Consider the following 23,473-nt stretch of genomic DNA (forward strand, 5'->3'; position numbering starts at 1 on the left):
AGATTTATAGCTTCCGGTTAAAATTTAGGGGGCACAGTTTATGTTACATAGATGTTATTAGGGGAGGATTTGGGATTAGATAGGCCTGTGGTCTAAATCATAAATCCATACAAAAATCATATGATTCTGGGAAGGATCTTAAAATTTTCAGTCTCACTTTCCCTCTGTATGGAATTAATTGATTACATGAGTATTAGCAATCTCATAAAGTTGTTGTAAGGATTATGTGAGATAATGAATATAAAGCAATTTGTGGATTTTTGGCATAAAATAAATATCCAATATTGAAGTTGAAATAATAGTTGAAATTGTTGTCTTCTCATTATGCTCCCTAATTTTCTTTTTACTATTTCCATGTTTTTTATGTGTTTTCAGCCAAAGGACAGAACATCACTGTTTAAACAAATCTAGATTTTTACCTTCCTATCTGTCTCTAGGCCTCAAGCTAACATGAATATTTGAGAGTATGGTTTTAGTGACTACGAATGTTATCATAAAACAAATGTGAACCAACTATGTTGTACATAATTGATAAAAGAAGCTTTGTTTTTCAATTATTAGAGTCTCTAGTTAGAATCATCTATTTAGAATAATAAAATTTGCATAGATTTTTTTTTTTTCCTTTTTGTCTTTTTCTGTGTCCGGCAACGGATCGCAACCCTCAGTNGGGATCCGAACCCTCGGCGGGAGTGCCGCCGCGCTTCGCAAGCGGCGCACTATAGCAGTGCGCCACCGGGCCGGCCTAAAATTTGCATAGATTTTTACATGGAAAATTCAGACTGTTTCTCTGCCTAGTGATATATTTTAATTTTTAAATTAATATTTTCCCTCATTTAATATAATATGGGAATTATATAGACTCATTCTCTTGAGAAATAAGGCATGTGTAAGTAAAATCATTAAAATTGATTTGTCCATTTCAGTATGTCTGGAAACTATAAAATTTGCATAGATTTTTAGATGGAAAATTCAGACTGTTTCTCTGCCTAGTGATATATTTTAATTTTAAAATTAATATTTTCCCTCATTTAATATAATATGGGAATTATATAGACTCATTCTCTTGAGAATTAAGGCATGTGTAAGTAAAATCATTAAAATTGATTTGTCCATTTCAGTATGTCTGGAAACTAAATTGTACCTCTTTGCAGATAAGATCTGATTTAGACAATGGAAACAACTTTTTTCAGTATGAACTTGGGGGAGATGGAGCTGGAAGTATTTTTAAAGTGAATGAAAGAACGGGTGATGTATATGCTGTACAGAAGCTTGATAGAGAAGAACAATCCCTCTACACTCTAAGAGCCCGGGTCATAGACATCACTACTGGAAGGGCTATCGAACCTGATTCTGAGTTCGTCATCAAAGTTTTGGATATCAATGACAATGAACCAAAATTCCTAGATGAACCTTATGAGGCCACTGTACCAGAGATGTCTCCAGAAGGTATTGTATATTAATTTACTGAAAGATATACTAACAATAAAACAGGTTTAAAATTTTGCACATATATTTTGGAAGTAGATTATTTAAAATGCTACTCTTCCTTCTACTAACACATAAATATTTGAAAGATTAGAGAATGCATTAAAATTTTGTAAAAAAAATGGAAATATACATTAATACATTATTTATGTAATTAAAATGTCATTTCCATCTTTAAAGCAATAGAAAAAAAAGTTAGACATATTTATTTGAGCAATTCACAAAATTATTTAGCTTATTCACTTACTGGTATCCTAAATATAAGGATTTATTTTCCAAAACAAAATATGCTTTTGTATCTCAAAAGAAAGCAAATTAGATAATCTTTCAAGATAATGCATATAAAAATAGCAAAAGCCAATTGATTAGACAAAAACTACTAAATGCGTCAATACTATGGAAAATGAAGACCAGAAACAGAACAAAGTGGTTGAAAATTTCTGTGGGTTGTATTCATGTCAAATTCCTTTCCAAAACCTGGCTGTTGTTATTAATGTTTTAAATATAATACATGTAGAAGAGAGTGATTTCTAGAAGATATAATAATTGACTCTTTTTGAAATCAAAAATGTCTTTCCAGTAAAGGGGAAAAAATTAGGGTTTGCAAAATTTCTCTCATTCATTCACTCAAAAAAAATTTTAATAGCAGAATAAATAGCATAATTTAATTCAAAAATTTGCTTAACTGCAACAAGCAAATGTGATTCAACAGTGGTTATTTTAAACTGTGCTAATGTGCTTTAAAACTGCTTTTCCTAAATATTTGATTTTTTAGCCAATGATTCTAAAAATACGCATTCTATCATTTTTAAAAAATTCTTTATTCTTTAACATTCAGGTAGAAATTTTAAAATGCTATTCTACATTTTCAGAACATAGGTATTTAACTAAAACATGAACAAATTTAGCTATGTAATATGCATCAAGACAATTACCATTAGATTTAAATAACACTTAATTATTCTATTTTGGTAGCTAGGCAAGGAAGCAGTTCTTCTTTCCCCTCTCTTTCTCCTTCTCCCCCCTCTTCCACCCTCTCCTTGCTCCCCCTTTTTCTCCTCCTTCCTTTTCCCTCCTCCTCTTCCCTCTTCCTTAACACACGTGTTTTATGGTCTTGACATGAGCTAGAAATCTTTCTTTGAAACTGGAGATAGAATTGGAAAGGAGATAAGGTAGCTTATTGCTAGTATGGAAATTTTGTTATAATATACAAAAAATAAATAACTAATTTTAAACAAATAAGGTTATATTTGATAAGGTATTTTATGAAAGTGTTGAGTTTGAGTCACGTATGATGATGATTAATTGCCTGGAGGAAGCAGAAGACAATTTAGGTGTTGACGTTTGATACAAAGAGGCCAGCCATGCCAAGTTCTAGGAAAAGATTTTCTTAGCACTGTGATCAGTGTTGCATATATCAACATAGGAGTCATCGACTTACAGCAAGTAGGTGGGGCATGAGCACAGATGAGATACTCTCGGCAGAGAAGGTAGCAAGGGAAGAGAAAAGCATCCAGGTTGACTGGGCCATGAAGCAAAAGAGGGCAGGCTGACAGATTAGAATGAATGGGATTGACCAGTGATATAGGAAAAAGAGAAAGACATAGATGGTGCAAAGGAAGAGACCCTTCAGTTGTGTGGAAAGCTGCTGTAAGGATGAATAACAATCAAGACAGAGTAGTGACTTTTGACGTGACAAAGAGAAGGCTCCTGGTGCCTTGGATAAGAACAGTTTGGTTGAATTTGTGCTTCTGTATGCTGGAGACTGTTCTATGGCATGAATGGAAGGAGAAGAGTAGTGGAGAGTGAATTTAGCCAACTTTAAAAGGTATTACGCTACAGGGAAAAAATAGGTATATTAAGATGGGAAATTTAATAGTACAGTTATATGCTACAGGGAATGAACCAAGAAAAGAATATTTTTGAAGCAAAATAAAAGGGATAAGTTTTCTGTAAGACTATTCTTGAAAAATAAAAGAGTCACGGACTCCAGGGCAGTAGTAGAGGAATGGATTCAAGTAGGTTAACATATTGGCTGACAAAAAATCAATTTACACGTGTTTGTGTCTATTTTATCAGTGAAGTGTGATTTAAAGGCAGTCATTGGGAGCAAAGGGGTAGAATTCAGATAGATAAGAGAAGGTACAAAACAGCCATTTTGCAGAGTTGGATAGTGAGCTGACAAGGGAATTATTGGGTGTACAATTCAGTACCAGCATCCTGGCATCAGTGCAGCCTCAGTGTGGGTGACTGCACAGAGATTATGAAACATGGTTTGCTCTGTGCAATATCTATCTACCACGCACCTCTGTGCACTGCAATTTATGGTACATGTGCAAATTAATTATCCAGTCAATTTGTGCAATTCAATGCATCCTGCAGGAGTGCCCGTCAGTGCTCAGGCTTTGTATGGAATCATGCAAAAATCAGTGAGCACGGGTTTTACATTTTTATGGGAGGGAGAGGTCAACAGAGTGGTGGTTAGTTGCTATCTAAAATGTTGTCTAATATGGAAATAAGAATATTCTTGTTGCTCTGTCAAACTTTTTTACTCATGTTTTCCTTCTGAAGCATTATTGCATTTTTGTTGACTTTGATTTTAAGAAACCGATTAATAGAATTATATGTGATTTATTCCTTTTGCTCAATCTCAATATTTAATAAATAATGTGAATTATTTTATCTAAATATATTCTCAATTGTTTATCTTTATTTTTTTATATCCACTGCCATATAAAAGGTTCTTGACTGTTCACCATGCTTCCAAATTCCCTATTTGGAGTTTGGAACCCATCTATTTTATACTTTAAAAAGCAACCAGTGCAAACATTTTAATATTTGTTATCTTTCTTAAATATATTTATTTGCGTTGTACGGGTGTCAACTGCCAATTATTATATTTGAAACTGCATTTTGAACTTAGATTTTAATTTGGATTCCTGAAAGGAATCTACGTTTCAGTATGTCACCAGAAGAGAAAACCAAGAAAATTACAAATCACTTGTTGCTTATTAAATAAATTTTTAATTATAAGTAAGGATGTGCTTTTACTGATTACATTTGTATTTGAAATGTAATTACTTTTGAACTAGAACTTTCAGGTGGAATTGAGATAAAACATTATATTTTTTTATTTGTCATTCTGGATTTGCAAAGTTATTATCTTTCTTTCACCCAAAAATATAAGCTCTGTTAGGTAAGAAGCCAAACAGCACCTGAGGTTTGGAATGATTGAAGAGATGAATGAATGGATGGATGGACAGATAAAAATGCTACATAAATGATTAGACTGGTTTGGGGATAACCAAACGTGCTGCAAATAATTGCTAAATAGTGCTTTATCAGTCTTAAATTTTCTAGTGCTGAAGCTGTATATTCATTTTATGTCTTTTTAATTGTTTCTGAATAATAGCCTATCAAATAAATAATCTTTCCTTTCAATAATTGTTGTTAGTTTTTATCTAAAACATTAGCATGTCAATAAAGGGGGGACATTTAAGATAGATTTGATATGCTGTTTAATTAGCAATTAAGCCTCCTTATGGTGATTATGCCAATTCCAATCCATAGTTGTGCCTAGGAGTATTTGTTATGAACACCTAACTTTTACCTTCACATGATCTTAAAAAGCAGAACTGGGTAATTTATTTTCTGCTAATTAGTACAAAATCCTACTAGAAGTGACTCATGCTATAACAAGTTAGTTTGCATTGTGTGAAAAACAACAATAAAAAATACATGTTTATGGTTTACATATTGGTAATGTTCATTATTGTTAATGCATATTATTTATAATGTATGCATTGTAAAAAATTTTAAATCGTAACTACTTTAAATTTTAGCTTTTTATATTTTCTGCTTATAGAAAGCAAAAATATATATATATTATCTAGTAATTGTTAATGCATATTATTTATAATGTATGCATTGTAAAAAATTTTAAATCGTAACTACTTTCAATTTTAGCTTTTTATATTTTCTGCTTATAGAAAGCAAAAATATATATATATTATCTAGTAAATATATTCTCTACCCCCACTCTTTGAAGCTTTACCAAGTAAATATCCTCTGTCAACTTTTTCATAGCAATAGTCACTGAGTACATCATTTTCAACATTAGCAAGTGTTCAACATTTCTTACACTAATGTTGACCATTTTTTTAATTACCCAGACCAGGATGCTTTTAAAGGTGAAAGGGGGTAACTTGTGAGTGAGACTCTTTAACTTACCAGTTAAGAAAGATCATTATGGCATTTCAGATTTGAAATTAAAATGATGCAAGTTATACTGAACTATGTAATTATTTTTTAAATATTTTAATTTGCATGTTTTTTCTTGGAAAAACAGAAATTTCACTTAAACAATCTTTATCATCAATATGACACAAAAACATCATAATGCAGAGCCATTATAAAAAGCGAGATTAAATTCAATGCAATGTAAAATTAAACAAATTCAGATCATTTTAATTATTTCTCAGAAAAATAAAAATACCTATTTCTTCAAATGCATTACATTTGAGAATTAGATTCTATGAATCTTATTTCTTTGAGCACATGAGTTCAAAATTATTGAAACTACGTGGATTGCTCTTATTTTTCTGAATATATTATTGTTTGCTTTCTTAAACACAAGCTTAATATTTTACCTTAAATTGTTATCTCAGATTATGAAAAGTAGATGTGTCAAAAATACAATACCAAAGCAATAAGAATGACCTAGTTTTTAGGTGATTGTGGACAGAAAAACAAAAATAATTGAAGAATACTTTGCACATCGAGGTGACAAATGGAAAAATATTGTTTCCTGAGTTTTACTTGTAGATTCTAGTTTGTGAAGTAATTGCATCTCAAATATAAATGCAATGAGGATGGGTCAGTCAGAACCTGTGGATAGGGCCGGCCCGGTGGTGCACTCGGTAGAGTGCGGCGGTGCTCCCGCTGAGGGTTCGGATCCCATACAGAGACTGGTCCGCTCACTGGTTGAGCGCGGTGCGGGCGTGACACCGAGGGTTGCGATCCCGTTGCCGGTCGCGGTACGGGTGTGACACCGAGGCGCGACACCGAGGGTTGCGATCCCGTTACCGGTCATGAAAAAAGACAAAAAGGAAAAAAAAAAAGAACCTGTGGATAAATAATAATCCCAGTACTAATGAAATAAGTTCTCAGTGAGCAAATGAATATAGAAATCATTATTTAATATCATTAATTTGAACCCTTGATCATCTGACTCACCTTAACTACCAAAATCACAGATTCAGAGTGTAGGTCAAAATAATATTACCTAATTTGTGCTGCTTTAGAGTTGACCATTATACAGCTCAACATCTCCCCAATAAAATTGTTTCAGATTAATCAAAGTGTACTCATACTAAAACTGCTTGTAAAGCAGCTTTCCTGTTAGACAATTTATGTATTCATTCTGAGAAAATCCTGTTAACTTTCTTACCACTGAATCTAAAATCAAGAAAATATTACATACTAAAACAAATGAGTCATTCTGAAATCTACAGTTTGAATCTCAGCATTCAACTAATAACAAACTACGGTGCGTGTGTTTACTTTGGTATTCTATAAGAAGCATAAGCTTTAATTAGGAAATGACCTTGCCTCAGGTTGCTGACTTTTCTATGGTCTACATGATAAATTAGTCTGCGTGTAAAAATTTATTACTCTTTTATGTTTGGGTGCCTCCCATAATCACTTGAGTATAAAGCATTTTATGTGACATATGAGAGACTACATCATTCAATAAAGTATTGTTACTAATGCTAAACTTATCATTTGGAGGAAAATCATTCAGTCCTCTGTAAAGCTCCTGGTTGATAATTAAACCCACATAAATCAACATTGACAAAGTCACACTATTCTTAAATCAGGTTTTACTCAGTGATAGCAAATGGGTATGATGTGTTGGGAAATTTTATTATTGATGCTATCAATAATGCTTTCAATCTTCAAATATTTTATGTAGTTTTATACAGTTTATCACTTATGAACATTGCCACAAAATGTAATTTGTATGTAATTTCACATACACAATAAATATTCTGTCTTATATTAATATGCCATTATTTCATTCAAATTTTCTGTCTGTGTCATAACAAATGAAAAAGTTTATCAGCAAATGCAATTTCCAGAGACTATTAAAATATGATTTTCCCCTTAAGCATTTAGTACAAGTTTACATACTATGTCACCTACATAAAAATGTTTCTGGAAACAGTATGTCTGATAAAATGTGCAAAGTCAAATATCCTATTAAACTTATTTTCAAAAAGAGTTTTTGCAATAGAAAGTTGTCAAGATTCAGAAGTTAGTTAGAAGGATATTACTAATATTTTAAATTTTCATATATGAAAAAGTCTTTCAATTGCAATATAGCCAAACAATGTCAACTAGCAATGTAATAGTAGAACCCAGAATTATATTATGTCTGGATATTTATTACTGAAATGAGTTAACCAATAAGTTACTCTTATTAAAATATAATACTAAGAAAAAATTTTAATTACATCTTTGTTCACTTAGGATAGGTACGAGTTGATTTAAGAGGATCTTTAGGCAGCAAGAAGAGTTCAAGTAGACTCTGCATTTCCATAGAGCGTGGCCTTCTCTGATCAAGCCATAGTCATTTCAGTCAGAGATGCACGTGAACCTGTGGACCCTTCAGTCACCAAGAGAAGGATTTTTTCACTATTTGCAATCCTCGCTAATTTGATTTTAAGGATTACGCCAATTTAAACTTTCAAGACTTGCCAACAACTATCTGATTCTAATTACAGCATGTCTTAAGGTAGAATAACAGGAATTAAGGATGAGCAATTCAGTATGCACGTATTCATTCTGAATGTGAAAATAACTTCCCGTTATGTGGAATCCTGATGTTTGTTCATTTTGTATTGTCATAACTATAAGGTAGAGTGATCAGATCTCCAGCTTTACCTAGGACAGTCCTTCTTTATTTGCATTTGTTCTGGTATTTCCTCCTGGAAGCATTTGTCCCAGATTTTCTATTAAAAAAAAAAAAAAAAAAAAAAAAATCGGTGCATTAAAATAAGTGAATTTGGTAGACACATACTTTGTACTTGTATCGTTTTCTGTAAGGTGTGAGAAATAGTAACTGAGGCATATGAGCAATGAACAGAGCTCGTCTTTTAAGACACGGTTAAATCTGAAGGGCACTGAATAGTTGTTAAACTAAGAAAGTGTTTAAATAATGCAAATACTTGCGAAGAATATTCTGTTGATATATTTAATATTCAGATATTCTGCCCAAAAGATTTTTTGTTAATGTACATATATATTCTTTGTCTTCTTTTACTAGTAATCTTATTTCTAGTATAATTTAAAGATTATTATTTTTTTATTTTTTATTTTTTTAATGACTGGTCGGTAAGGGGATCTGAACCCTTGTCCTTGGTGTTACAATGTTACCTTCTAACCAACTGAGTAAAGCAGTCAGCCTGAGAATTTAATTATTTAGTTTTGATCCATCAATGTAGTAAAAATAACTTTGTCTGTCTTGATAAAAGGATAAAATGTTGATCAAATAAATGAAGATAGGCTTAACAGGTTCGATCATGTACAGTATATGATGGGGACCATGCTTCATGCTCTGATTGAGTAATCACCCTTAAAGATGATACTCTAATTGCCAATTTAGTAGAGTAAGAGCGACTGATCCAGGCTGGGAGAGAGTAACAAATGAATATGTTTAGTAGAAATGGAGATTTGAACACTGAGATAAACGTAAAATACACCAGGAATTAATACGTATTTTATGTGAATATTTATATATATATGCCCATATTAAAAAATGTTGGCTTTTTTCCCTTATGTTATGCAGATATTTGCAGATATTTTCCTATTTTTCTAGAAATGTATTATTCTAATTTTTATATTTTTCTTTTTATTATTTACCTTTGACATTCGATCTACAATCTATTTTAAACTGATTTTTGTGACAAATTCTGGATCAACAGATAGATGAATGGATGTATAGATGAATGAAGATATTCAACTGACCCTGCAGAATTTATTGAAAAGATTTTCCAGTGCTCAGCTCTGCCACCTTTGTATCAATGAGCTCACCATGTTTGTGTAATTGTATTTCTGAATCTCTAGTTTGTTCTGTCAGCTTTGTTTCCCCAAGTACAATATTATTTTCTTAATTGCTGTAGTTTTGTCATAATCCTTTTCCCTCTATTAGTGAAAGCCCTCCAAGGATTCTTCATTGAAATTGTCTTGGTCACGCTTGGCCCTTTGCATTTCCATACATAATTTATACTTTACCCATTTATACAATCTGCTAGAATTTTTATCGAAATAGCATTTAAACTATGAATCTATCTGTTATTGTAAAATTAATAGTCATCTTATTCATAAACCCACTATTTTGTTTGACCTATTTTTAGTTTCTCTTTACTTCTTTTTTAGAGGTCAATAATTTTTGTTTAGGGACCTTTAGATATTTTATTTATTTTCACATATATCATACATTCAATTAAATATTTTTATAAATATATATTTCTAATATAAAGAAAAATAGAATTTGTATATAATTTGAGATCCTAAGGCCTGCTAAATTTACTAATTTAATACTTTTGGTAAATTACTTTATATGTACACTCAGCTTGATTTTCTAGAAAAGCTATTCTGGCCTTCAAATAATTACTGTAGTTTTATTTATTCTTTTTTTTTTTTTTCCTTTTTTTGTCTTTTTTTCGTGTCCGGCAACGGATCGCAACCCTCAGTGTCGTGCCCGTACCGGACCGGGACCGGCAACAGGATCACAACCCTCGGTGTTGCTCCCACTTCTCGCTCAGCCAGTGAGCGGGAACCGGTCTGTATGTGGGATCCAAACCCTCGGCGGGAGCGCCACTGTGCTCCCAAGCGGCGCACTGTAGCAGTGCGCCACTGGGCCGGCCCCATGTAGTTTTATTTATTCTTTACCAAAATTACCTATATATCTATTTATCTATTTATGTATCTATATATCATTTCTTTATACATACATGGTATTGCCTCATAGCACTGTACAATACTGAAAAAATAGCAGTGATAGAAAAAACGATTTTCTTTTTATTATTTCAGAGAAAGAGTTTAGCACTTCATAATTAAATATGATTGCCATCAAAGTTTAAAAATGTCCATTGTCAGAATTAGAAAGTCACTTTTTAGTCCTAATTTTCTAAGAGATTTATTGCAAATAGAATTTGAATTTTTTCAGATGTACTTTTTGTGTCTAAAATGATTTTTTTAAACATTTTTTTCTTTATTTTACTAATGCCACAAATTATACTGATTTATTTTTTAATGGTAGAACAATCTTGCGTGTGTATAATGAACTCAACTCCATTATAACTTTATATTGCTCTATTGAATTATTACTTTATTTATGTGACATAATAGTTGCAAATGTTTAGAATCCTAGTTAGGATCTCTTTCAATGGCTATCCAGATGATTTCTCTTAAAGATTTAAACACACACACACGGGCTATCCATATATATGTATAAGATATATATATATATATATATATATATATATTTGTATATATGAATATAAATATTATATGACTATAATATATTATTCTCATATATGTAAAATATATATTTCTATTGAAAAATGTATATATATCATTCTTGTAAGTATCTTATAAATATAAGCCAAATATTTACTTGTGATTTAGATTTAAAAAGTCAAAATGTATTTTTCTATAGAAATAAAATTTTTAAAGCCTTTCCATAAATATGTAGACCTGTGTGTATAAACAATGGTTCTTATGTTAAATGGCACCCGTAATATTTTAGAACACAACCACAATTCACACTGATGATTGGGTTGTTGTTAGGAATTGGGATGACCAGATGAGAGCTGTATTTCTCATTAACCTCCTAGGAATTATTCTGACAGTAAACAATGATCACTACATAAAGGAAATAAATACTTAAGCTGGAAAGGAAAGCCTGCTATAATTGAAAATAGCATGTGGTGGTAATCATTATGATGCAAACATCATGCATCTTTGACATTACTGACAAATAAAGGAAGGATTATATAGGTACTTATAAAAATTAGTGTAGATATTAAACTTTACTTTGTCTCAGCAACCAAGACAATTGATAATTTCTATTGAAAGACATGTTATTGGCCTCATAGTGATTTTGTCAATTTTTTGGTGGAGTATATAACTAATTCCTAACTATGGGTGAAAGTACAAACTGTTTATTTTACAAATAACAAGTCTTCATGGAAAACATAAATATATATAATCTTATCAATTTTTTTTTATTTCTGGGTTGTTTTGATGCTTATTTATTGTTGTCTCTTTATGTTACTTGATTATTTATTGAAGATTTTTGCGGAATTTAAATTACTGATTAGGGAAATATACAGGCTTATTTATCTCTGTTGTTTTTTTATTTCTTTAGGAGAAAAACTTTTAGAAAATATCCAAAAACTTTTAAAATTGCTTAATTTGTATTCAATGAATTGTGACGTCAATAATAACTGAAACAGAAAAAAAAGTAGGAAACAACTAAATAAAATAAAACAAAGATAATTAAAGTGATATAAGAATTAAACATTGCTAAGATCCTGCTGAATTTTACAACCTATGTTTCTGAAATGAGTAAAAATTGAGGAAAACTACATGCACTGAATTTTTGAAAATACTGCCATGTATTTTAACCATCTTAATTAAATATGCATATATATACATACACATACATATACGTATGTGTATGTGTGTGTGTGTATAATATATATGTATATCCTCAAAATATAGAGTGAATCATATTAATGGATTCACTCAGTCAATTAATGGAGTAGCCATTAATGGATCTTATCAAGCATCGAACACACCTGAAACATAAAATTACCCCAATTCTACAGGTTTGGTACTTTAATTTCAAAGGTTCAACAACACTCATGAGAAGGCATAATAAATATCTCCCCAGAAATTGAATTTTCTGTTAAATTCGCATGAGGGAGACATTCTGGATATTTCTACTGCTTTAACCCACTAAATTTCCTGAGAGTTTGACTTTTTTGATTTTTCACACAGAAAAATTATTTCATATGACTCTTGAACAGACTATGTTGGGTTTTCCATTTAGTAGAGAGCGAGGGAATGACATATTCGGACACTGAAGAAGTAAGATTTGGTTAGAAGTAAATGATGCATCAATTTAAAATATTCCAAAAAAAAATAAAAAGGACTGAAAGAAGTTCTAACTTCATAACTTGTATTTTCATAAGCAAAGTGTGGAGTATCTGTGAGCCACTGTATTTTCTTGGTCTTCCTGGTTGTTGTTTGTATAATACTAGGTGAGAAACTAGTAAGACTTAGATTACTAAGAATTCCTTTTGGTCAACTACTAACAATATTATGGTTTTGACAATGGTTCCTGAAGGTAAGATAGGTAGCATCTTTCCAGTAGCCGGGGGTAGGCAACCCTTAGGGAAAGAATTGATAAAGAGACATACGAGGAAACATGGGAAAAGTAAATGGGCCTGTGTACAGAAGTGTAGTTTAAAAAAAACAAGACTTTCCCAATAGAAACTGATTGGGTTGATGGACCCTATGAACCATTTTGTTGGAATGATGCTTCATAATTGCTAGAAGAATATATTTTTAAAATATCTGAAACTAATAAATGTCTACACATTGTGGGATTTGGGGGAATTGAGTAAATATTGGAAAGGGCAGGTGGAGAGTTTTCTTTTCATGCCTTTTATTGTTCTTGATTTTTGAATCAGGTAAAAGAGTTTGTATTAAAATTATATTAATAAGAAATTCTTCTTCAGTAAAATATGCTGTACAATATTAAAACAAATGTTAAATAACTATCATAAAAATACTAAGAACAAAACAGCAAAGAATACATACTATTGAGGACCATGGTAAAAGTTTCAACAATTTGTGAAATATAGAAGGGTTTCTTATTAGAGTGTCTCAGTTTATAAAATTAGATGATGCTAGTTGTAAAGAAAACCACAGAGGCTATTGATTTTGTACCATTTGCATTGCCATACATATTGACACAGTGCATGGTGTTTCAACAAATGTGTAATTCCAACAAGATCCATAATTCCAATTCCATGTTTATATAAACAGAATTTTAAAGTGCAATATTTTAAAAGAAATATTTCAACAATTTGAACATTAATTTTAAATGTACAAATAACTATTTCACATGATTTTATTGATTATTACTGAAATTACTGTTTACTTCATCAATTTGTGCTATTTTGTTTTGCTTTGTTTTCATCCTTTAAATCAAGTACGTATATTCCAGAAGGGAATAAACAGGGCAAATAATTATGTCCATTCTCAACTGGATATTCTCTCAAGCTCATCACAATAATCCTTATAAATATTTATCAGTATTCTGCAATTTGTTTGAGTACAGGCCACACTATGATTTTTGATGAAAAGAGTTTCCAAGTTCTTGTGATTCTTCCACTAATAACACATCTTGGCAAGATTATGATTTACAAAATTCATAATGAATTGTTATAATGAACTGTTTAATAGTTTTATTTTATTATGCTATAAATCTACATGTTTAAAATTCTAAATTGCATATGGGAATTAGGGCCATATTGTTTAAGGTATATTCTCTTGTTTATGTAAAAAGATATTACTTAGGTTTTTGTTTTATGTCATCATTTTGCTTGGTAAAGGAAAAGTGCTTTACAGAACTGAATTCATCCCTGAATGAAATCACAGTCTTAATTTGTAGTTACTGCATATTTTCTTTCAGGAACATTTGTCATCCAGGTGACAGCAAGTGATGCTGATGATCCTTCAACGGAGAATAATGCTCGCCTCCTCTACAGCTTACTACAAGGCCAACCATATTTTTCTGTTGAACCAACAACAGGTATTTTTATATGAAACAAAGTGCAGTTTAACAAAATTCTAAAGTAGGCAAATGTCAGCAAAAATGATTGGCTTAGAAACATGTTCTACAGTAGACCTGATGTTTCAATAAACAAATAGGTTATTATTCCTAAACATTTAATTACTTTTAGTCTTTTAGCTGATTTTTCTAAGGTTATAAAATTGGATTTCCATATCCGTATCACAAATGATTTGTGTATGAGGTATAAGACATATGTAAGGATTCTTATACATCAATTAGAAAAAAAAGAGATACTACTAAATTTAAAAATGTGAGAAAAAGATATTTACAAGCAATTGACAAAAGACGATATACAAAAAGGCTGTAAGTATATAAAAAATGCTTACACTCATTAGTCATCAGGGAAATATAAGTCAAAACCATAATGATGTACACCTGCACACCTGGTCAGAATGAGATTGAATATAAGGCTGGATATATGGATTGATATAAGGCATTCACTTAAAGAAAAAGTTTTGAATCTGTATTTTACTTATTTTTGACTTAGATCAATATAGTATTTGAATCTTTTTCAGTCATTGCTTTTCATTAATCAATTGAATACTTTCAAAAATAAATAGAACACAAATTTTCTCTTTTCTTTTAAACATATCTATTGAATACATAAGAATTATATGATACAAATTCATTAAGGTAATATTGGCTGTTTATTTGAAACAAACATTAAGCCCATATGAATCTTGCCCTTAGGAGCTCATAGTTTCTGAAGTTAAAAGAAAAAAAATAAGTACCTAACTAATCTCTAATCTTCAAACAATGTGGGATGTGCCAAAAGAAGTAAAATTCAATGGTTGTTAATAAGAGGGAAATAGAATTCCCAGCTTAGTAACATGAAAAACTTTAAAGAATTACGGTATTTTGTTGGATCCTTAAATATTGCTTATTTATTCATTCATTCAGCAAATAGTAAATGTCTCAGCCTTTCTCAGTCAAGGTTTCTTGAGAGAATCAGATTCTGAAGAATATAATTTGAGTGACTATATTCTTAATTCTCCCAAGGACATTATTCAGATTTTATTATTCTGGATGCACAGCAGAGAAGTTATTTTATTACATGCAATGGATGGCTTAAGACATTAGGCTTTAATTTTCTCACACAATTCTGGTTGGGAAAGGCTGAATATGTACCTGGAGTTATACAACTTACTGAGTTTAATAGAAGCACAACATTGAAATACTTAAAATAATAATAATAACAAAAACAAAACAATACATAAATATGGACTCCTCCCTTGGAACTTGAAGATAGACATTAAACATGTGAATATTAAATAAGAGGATACATAAAAAAGTTCGTGGAAGAATAGAATTAAAAAACAATATGAATCTTCCCATGAGCTTTTTGAGGACCCCCACCTACATACATTCAACTCGTGACTATGAAGTGAAACAAAAAAGTTTTAATAGAAGGAAAGTGAGAATGAGTTGAGATTGTGTGGTCTAAGCAGCCGATGCTGAAACCAGAATGCTGAGCTGAGCCCGTGGACAAAGGGATGAGAGAGTTAGAGAGCACTCCAGGTAATGGGAAGAATGTATGAGAAATTCCTGAGGTGGAAAAGAGTTGAAACTCTTAGACGATCTGGATGCCAGTGTGGAGAAGCACAGAAGAAAAGAGTAGAAAGGGGGGCATCTAGGGAGTAGATACGTGCTGGGTCATCCAGGCCCTTCATGGCCAAGGCAAGTGTTCTCCTCCCACCCTTTCCACCCCACCCCCCAACCTTCACTGGCTTCTTCAGTGTATCAGACAAGTTAGCTAAAGCTATTAACTGCATTGATGGAAGAGAGGTAGAAAGGGCAGCAAGACAAGCGCAAACTGAAGTTCCAAGTTTTGGAGAATGTAAGAGGATCTAGGAATCTTTTGTTCAATCTGAAGGCTGAGAAGAAAAGTTGAAAGTAAGGTAGGCGCAGTTAACTGAGGATCCAGTACACAGGGAGCAAACGCCCGGTATGGCTATGGACGACTGCTTGGCTAATCTGTACGGCCTTGGATACATATTATCAAAAGCTCTAATACTATTCCTTTTGTTGGTATGAAACACAGTCCTTCCTTGAGTCCCACAGAAGAAGATGCTAGCAGCATCTGGTCAATATAGTCGATGGCTTCTATTCCCATTCTTATAATTGATTACATTTGTGAAACACCTTAGTCCACAATTAAAATTCCTTCACGGTATGGTTCAAATTATTATTTTTTAAAAAAATAAGTATCACAACTTTTTAATGAATGCTTTGTCACTGACACATTGGGGNGTACAATATTAAAACAAATGTTAAATAACTATCATAAAAATACTAAGAACAAAACAGCAAAGAATACATACTATTGAGGACCATGGCAAAAGTTTCAACAATTTGTGAAATATAGAAGGGTTTCTTGTTAGAGCGTCTCAGTTTATAAAATTAGATGATGCTACTTGTAAAGAAAACCACAGAGGCTATTGATTTTGTACCATTTGTATTGCCATTTTTATTGACACAGTGCATGGTGTTTCAACAAATGTGTATTTCCAACAAGATCCATATTTCTGATTCCATGTTTATATAAACAGAATTTTAAAGTGCAATATTTTAAAAGAAATATTTCAACAATTCGAACATTAATTTTAAATGTATAAATAACTATTTCACATGATTTTATTGATTATTACTGAAATTGAATGTGAATGTTTACTTTATCAATTTGTGCTATTTTGTTTTGTTTTGTTTTCATCCTTTAAAGCAAGTAGGTATATTCCAGAAGGGAATAAACAGGGCAAATAATTATGTCCATTCTCAACTGGATATTCTCTCAAGCTCATCACAATAATCCTTAATATTTATCAGTGTTCTGCAATTTGTTTGAGGTACAGGCCACAGTATTATTTTTGATAAAAAGAGTTTCCAAGTTCTTGTGATTCTTCCACTAATAACACATCTTGGCAAGATTATGATTTACAAAATTCATAATGAATTGTTATAATGAATTGTTTAATAGTTTTATTTCATTATGTCATAAATCTACATGTTTAAAATTCTAAATTGCATATGGGAATTAGGGCCATATTGTTTAAGGTATATTCTCTTGTTTATGTAAAAAGATATTACTTAGGTTTTTGTTTTATGTCATCATTTTGCTTGGTAAAGGAAAAGTGCTTTACAGAACTGAATTCATCCCTGAATGAAATCACAGTCTTTTATTCTCTTGTCTATGTAAAAAGATATTACTTAGGTTTTTGTTTTATGTCATCTTTTGCTTGGTAAAGGAAAAGTGCTTTACAGAACTGAATTCATCACTGAATGAAATCAGTCTTAATTTCCAGTTACTGCGTATTTTCTTTCAGGAACATTTGTCATCCAGGTGACAGCAAGTGATGCTGATGACCCTTCAACTGAGAATAATGCTCGCCTCCTATACAGCTTACTACAAGGCCAACCATATTTTTCTGTTGAACCAACAACAGGTATTTTTATATGAAACAAAGTGCAATTCAACACAATTCTAAAGTAGGCAAATGTCAGCAAAAATGATTGGCTTAGAAACATGTTCTACAGTAGACCTGATGTTTCAATAAACAAATAAGTTATCATTCCTAAACATTTAATTACTTTTAGTTTTTTAGCTGATTTTTCTAAGGTTATAAAATTGGATTTCCATATCCATATCACAAATGATTTGTGTATGAGGTATAAGACATATGTAAGAATTCTTATACATCAATTAGAAAAAAAAAGAGACACTACTAAATTTAAAAACATGAGAAAAAGACATTTACAAGCAATTGACAAAAGACGATATACAAAAAGGCTGTAAGTATATAAAAAATGCTTACACTCATTAGTCATCGGGGAAATAAAAGTCAAAACCATAATGATGTACAACTGCACACCTGGTCAGAATGAGATTGAGTATAAGGCTGGATATATGGATTGATATAAGGCATTCACTTAAAAAAAAGTTCTGTATCTGTATTTTACTTATTTTTGACTTAGATAAATACAGTATTTGAATCTTTTTCAGTCATTGCTTCTCATTAATCAATTGAATACTTTCAAAAATAAATAGAACACAAATTTTCTCTTTTCTTTTAAACATAACTATTGAATACGTAAGAATTATATGACACAAATTCATTATGGAAATATTGGCTGTTTATTTGAAACAAACATTAAGCCCATATGAATCTTGCCCTTAGGAGCTCATAGTTTCTGAAGTAAAAAAAAAAAAAAAAGTACCTAACTAATCGCTAATCTTCCAACAATGTGTGATGTGCCAAAAGAAGTAAAATTCTGTGCCAAAAGAAGTAAAATTCTATGGTTGTTAATAAGAGGGAAAAAGAATTCCCAGCTTAGTAACGTGAAAAACTTTAAAGAATTAAAGTATTTTGTTGGATCTTTAAATATCGCTTATTTATTCATTCATTCAGCAAATAGTAAATGTCTCAGCCTTTCTCAGTCAAGGTTTCTTGAGAGAATCAGATTCTGAAGAATATAATTTGAGTGACTATATTCTTAATTCTCCCAAGGACATTATTCAGATTTTATTATTCTGGATGCACAGCAGAGAAGTTATTTTATTACATGCAATGGATGGCTTAAGACATTAGGCTTTAATTTTCTCACACAATTCTGGTTGGGAAAGGCTGAATATGTACCTGGAGTTATACAACTTACTGAGTTTAATAGAAGCACAACATTGAAATACTTAAAATAATAATAATAACAAAAACAAAACAATACATAAATATGGACTCCTCCCTTGGAACTTGAAGATAGACATTAAACATGTGAATATTAAATAAGAGGATACATAAAAAAGTTCGTGGAAGAATACAATTAAAAAACAATATGAATCTTCCCATGAGCTTTTTGAGGACCCCCACCTACATACATTCAACTCGTGACTATGAAGTGAAACAAAAAAGTTTTAATAGAAGGAAAGTGAGAATGAGTTGAGATTGTGTGGTCAAAGCAGCCGATGCTGAAACCAGAATGCTGAGCTGAGCCCGTGGACAAAGGGATGAGAGAGTTAGAGAGCACTCCAGGTAATGGGAAGAATGTATGAGAAATTCCTGAGGTGGAAAAGAGTTGAAACTCTTAGACGATCTGGATGCCAGTGTGGAGAAGCACAGAAGAAAAGAGTAGAAAGGGGGGCATCTAGGGAGTAGATACGTGCTGGGTCATCCAGGCCCTTCATGGCCAAGGCAAGTGTTCTCCTCCCACCCTTTCCACCCCACCCCCAACCTTCACTGGCTTCTTCAGTGTATCAGACAAGTTAGCTAAAGCTATTAACTGCATTGATGGAAGAGAGGTAGAAAGGGCAGCAAGACAAGCGCAAACTGAAGTTCCAAGTTTTGGAGAATGTAAGAGGATCTAGGAATCTTTTGTTCAATCTGAAGGCTGAGAAGAAAAGTTGAAAGTAAAGTAGGCGCAGTTAACTGAAGATCCAGTACACAGGGAGCAAACGCCCGGTATGGCTATGGACGACTGCTTGGCTAATCTGTACGGCTTTGGATACATATTATCAAAAGCTCTAATACTATTCCTTTTGTTGGTATGAAACTCAGTCCTTCCTTGAGTCCCACAGAAGAAGATGCTAGCAGCATCTGGTCAATATAGTCGATGGTTTCTATTCCCATTCTTATAATTGATTACATTTGTGAAACACCTTAGTCCACAATTAAAATTCCTTCACGGTATGGTTCAAATTATTATTTTTTTAAAAAAATAAGTATCACAACTTTTTAATGAATGCTTTGTCACTGACACATTGGGGATTGGTCATTCTCTTTCTTATATTTGTGTTTATGTGTTTCCAAACTCATTAGAATTGTTTTGCCTTCTCCAAGGCACCTGCCTTAAATTTTTCCTAGGTTCTTTTCATTGGCAGTTATTTAATTTTTACTAAATAATTTTATAGAAGGTGGGCATTTATTACAACATTTATCATGGCCTATCTTGATTTTGAATATATGTGTATCTCTCTCTAGCTTTATATATAAATATATGAAAACACACACATATATATGTGTATATATTTTTACCTGATGAATAATTGGATCAAAAACCAGGCCTCCTTCAGATCTCATGACTCTAAGTGGACTTAGTATTGCAGATGTACAATATTTTTTGTACAAATTTGGTAGTGTAATTTATACTTTTACCCATAATGAACTAATTTCTTTAGAGTTTTGGGGAAGAGTTAGTTGTAGCACTCTGATATTATACTAGAGAAGATAGCAGAAAATAGATTGAGGTAAAAATAAGACATTCCTCTTTTCCATCTGTGGATTATCATAACATAGTATTTTATTAAAGGTCTACTGGTGTTCTTGATATTTTGATGACCTCTCTAGGACTTCAGACAGAGCTGGTATTTAATTTATTATTATTTTTTTCAGGGCAGTGTCAGGTACATTGTAGTGGTTCAACATATATCAAAAGAATGACTGGATGATGGAATGCTTAAGAAATTAACTAGGAAGATGCCACAATTAATAATGAAATAATAATTATAATTTTATTACAATTCTAAAGGAATAATAAGAATATCTTCTAAAATGGACAGAGAACTACAAGATGAGTATTGGGTAATTATTCAAGCCAAAGATAAGATTGGTCAGCCTGGAGCACTGTCTGGAACAACAAGCGTATTAGTTAAACTTTCAGATGTTAACGACAATAAGCCTATATTTAAAGAAAGTAAGTAGAAATCATCCTGACTTTTCATTATAATGTAAATATAAGTGTGTTGAATGTAGGCAAATGTTAGAGTTTTCATTCTAAATGTACTGCAGCAGCACTAGAATTATATGAAATAAATGTGTTAATTGTTCTAAGGCATAATTATTTTCATTAGTTTGAAAAGTCAAATACAAATAAAAGAGTAATGTGTCCGTTTTCTATTGCTCCTGTAATAAATTGCCACAAATTTCATGGCTTAAAACAAATTAATTTTCTTAAAGAATCTGGGGCAGGTTCAACTCAGATTACAGTGATTCAACTCAGATTACACTGGGCCAAATCCAGGTTAATTCCAATTTCTCACACAGCCTGAATTGATAATCAGATCAGTGGCTGCTGGTGGTCTAGTAGCTAAGATAATCAATTCTGCACAATTCCTGATAGTTTGTGATTTTCAATATTCTGTGAACACACACCCACATACACATATTCCTCATGATAATAGAAAATGCTTTTGTTTAAAGGAATCGAAGTTATCTTTTCCTCTTTTCTTTTCTCACAATTAAAATACAATCTTCTGAAGATCCCATTGTCTCTGCCTTAAAAAAAAATCTGAACAGTCCTCAACTACTCCATTCCTACCACCTTGGATCATGCCACCATCTTATTTTGTCTGTGTCAGTGCGACAGGCTCTCAGCTAGTCTCTCTGCTTATACAATTGTTTTCCTTCAGGTTCTACACAGCTTTAGTGATCTTCCTAAACTGTAAGTCAGATCATATCACTTCAAAGTCTTATCAGCTCACTCACAGAAAAAGTCAGAATCCTTAGTATAATATAAATGGTCCTGATCTTCCTGAATGGTGTGCCATCATTCAGTCCTGTCCCGTTCCTCTTGCACGTCAGCTATGTCTGTTCTGCTCTTTGCCTGCTGAAAAGCCACCACCAGGCAAATGACCTCCTCAGTGTTCCCAGAACACTCCAGACTCTGGCTTTTCCTCTTCCTGAAATTCTATTTCCTCAGATATTCATTCCCTTACTTCAGTTCTTATCCAGAAGTCACATCCACAGTGAAACTTTCTACCTTATCAAAAATTTTAAACCATTCCATCACAATACTACCTTAGTACAGTGTCCTACTGTCTGCCTCACCTTCAGGAGTACGAACTGACGGTAGCGGCTTCCTATATCTATTGCCTGTTATATCCCCATCCGTTTAGAACAGGGCCTTGTGAAGATTAATGTTCAAAACAAGATTTTTGAATGTATGAAAAATTTCACAGACTAAGTGTTGATTGAAGAAAATGTTTTGGTTGTTTCTAATTTCAAAGATGGGTAGTTAAGATAAACTCTAACATTTACGTCCGAAGCATTGCATTCATGTTTATGGTACTGTCACTGCTTTCTCTAGATTAATTGGTTAGTAATTTTTAGTTTGTGCAATCAAATAGACAATTCTTTCATTTTTGCACAATGAAAAAAAACAGTAGTGTACAGTTAAACTGTTACTTCCACTTTAAAAAATCCCCAGCAAAATATTAGTAACTTTTAAGTAATATTATTCCAACTTGAAAAACAAAGTGAAATTTCATACCACAAACTTCAAAGTGACCTACTCTATGTTTCTAAGGGAACAAAAAATTCCATTAAAAATAATTTTATATGGGCTCCTTTTTAATTTTAAGAAATTTCATTCTTTAGAATGAATATTGACATATATGATTATTTCCTACTTTTTAGAATAAATTACAAATAATAATTTAAGAATGCTACAGTTCTGTATCAGTTTTTGTAAGTTACTCCTGAAAAATAAAGGAACAAAGCTCAGTGATTTGTATTATATCTATGTATTTCAAATATATCTGCCATTATTTTCTCATGACCAAATCAATGAGATTATCTCTGAGTCCAACACGGTTTTTCTACTGCACCCACTTACCAACACTTTTGGATCCATCTTCATTTTCATTTCCACTATGGCTAATGTAATCCAAACTCAGGTTCTCAAAATTAAACTTCTATGCTTAGAACTCAGCTATTTGCATTCAGTTTCTCCCACCTTCAATCTACTCTTAAATTTATTAGTAACTCAAGTATCAGGGTAAAATTTAAAAATTTTTTAAATCAAATTTGGGATGATTGAAGGATACAATAATAAATGTCATGAATATTGAGAAGGTGTGTATATGAATAGAAATTTGAAGTTATATATAATGGGGATAGGGCTGCCTAAGATATATTTGAGAGAAAAATGGTAGATGTTCAAATAGGACATTAGGGAAATGTTCAGATTTCAAAATCAAAATAAAGGGAGAGAGTATGTACATATATATACCAGGAGAGAGAGAGAGAGAGAGAGAGAGAGAGAGAGAGAGAGAGAGAGAGAGAGAGAGAG

The 23,473-nt window shown here is 31.9% G+C and overlaps 1 protein-coding gene across 2 annotated transcripts in view; it reads left to right on the top strand.

Moving 5' to 3' along the window:
- Positions 1–23,473, top strand: part of CDH19 (cadherin 19, type 2) — a 61,749-nt gene that overhangs the window by 2,979 nt on the left and 35,297 nt on the right. The window contains exons 2-4 of one of the 2 annotated variants that reach the window (XM_008579256.1): positions 1,152–1,446; positions 14,258–14,377; positions 20,933–21,097. In XM_008579256.1, coding sequence (XP_008577478.1) covers positions 1,152–1,446; positions 14,258–14,377; positions 20,933–21,097 — 580 coding nt within the window. Of the gene's footprint in view, positions 1–1,151; positions 1,447–14,257; positions 14,378–17,739; positions 17,860–20,932; positions 21,098–23,473 lie in introns of both variants that reach the window. The other variant, XM_008579258.1, reaches the window with a different exon arrangement.

The sequence above is a fragment of the Galeopterus variegatus genome, unplaced genomic scaffold, assembly GCF_000696425.1.
Source record: "Galeopterus variegatus unplaced genomic scaffold, G_variegatus-3.0.2 Scaffold1843, whole genome shotgun sequence".
Classification (NCBI taxonomy): Eukaryota; Metazoa; Chordata; class Mammalia; order Dermoptera; family Cynocephalidae; genus Galeopterus; species Galeopterus variegatus.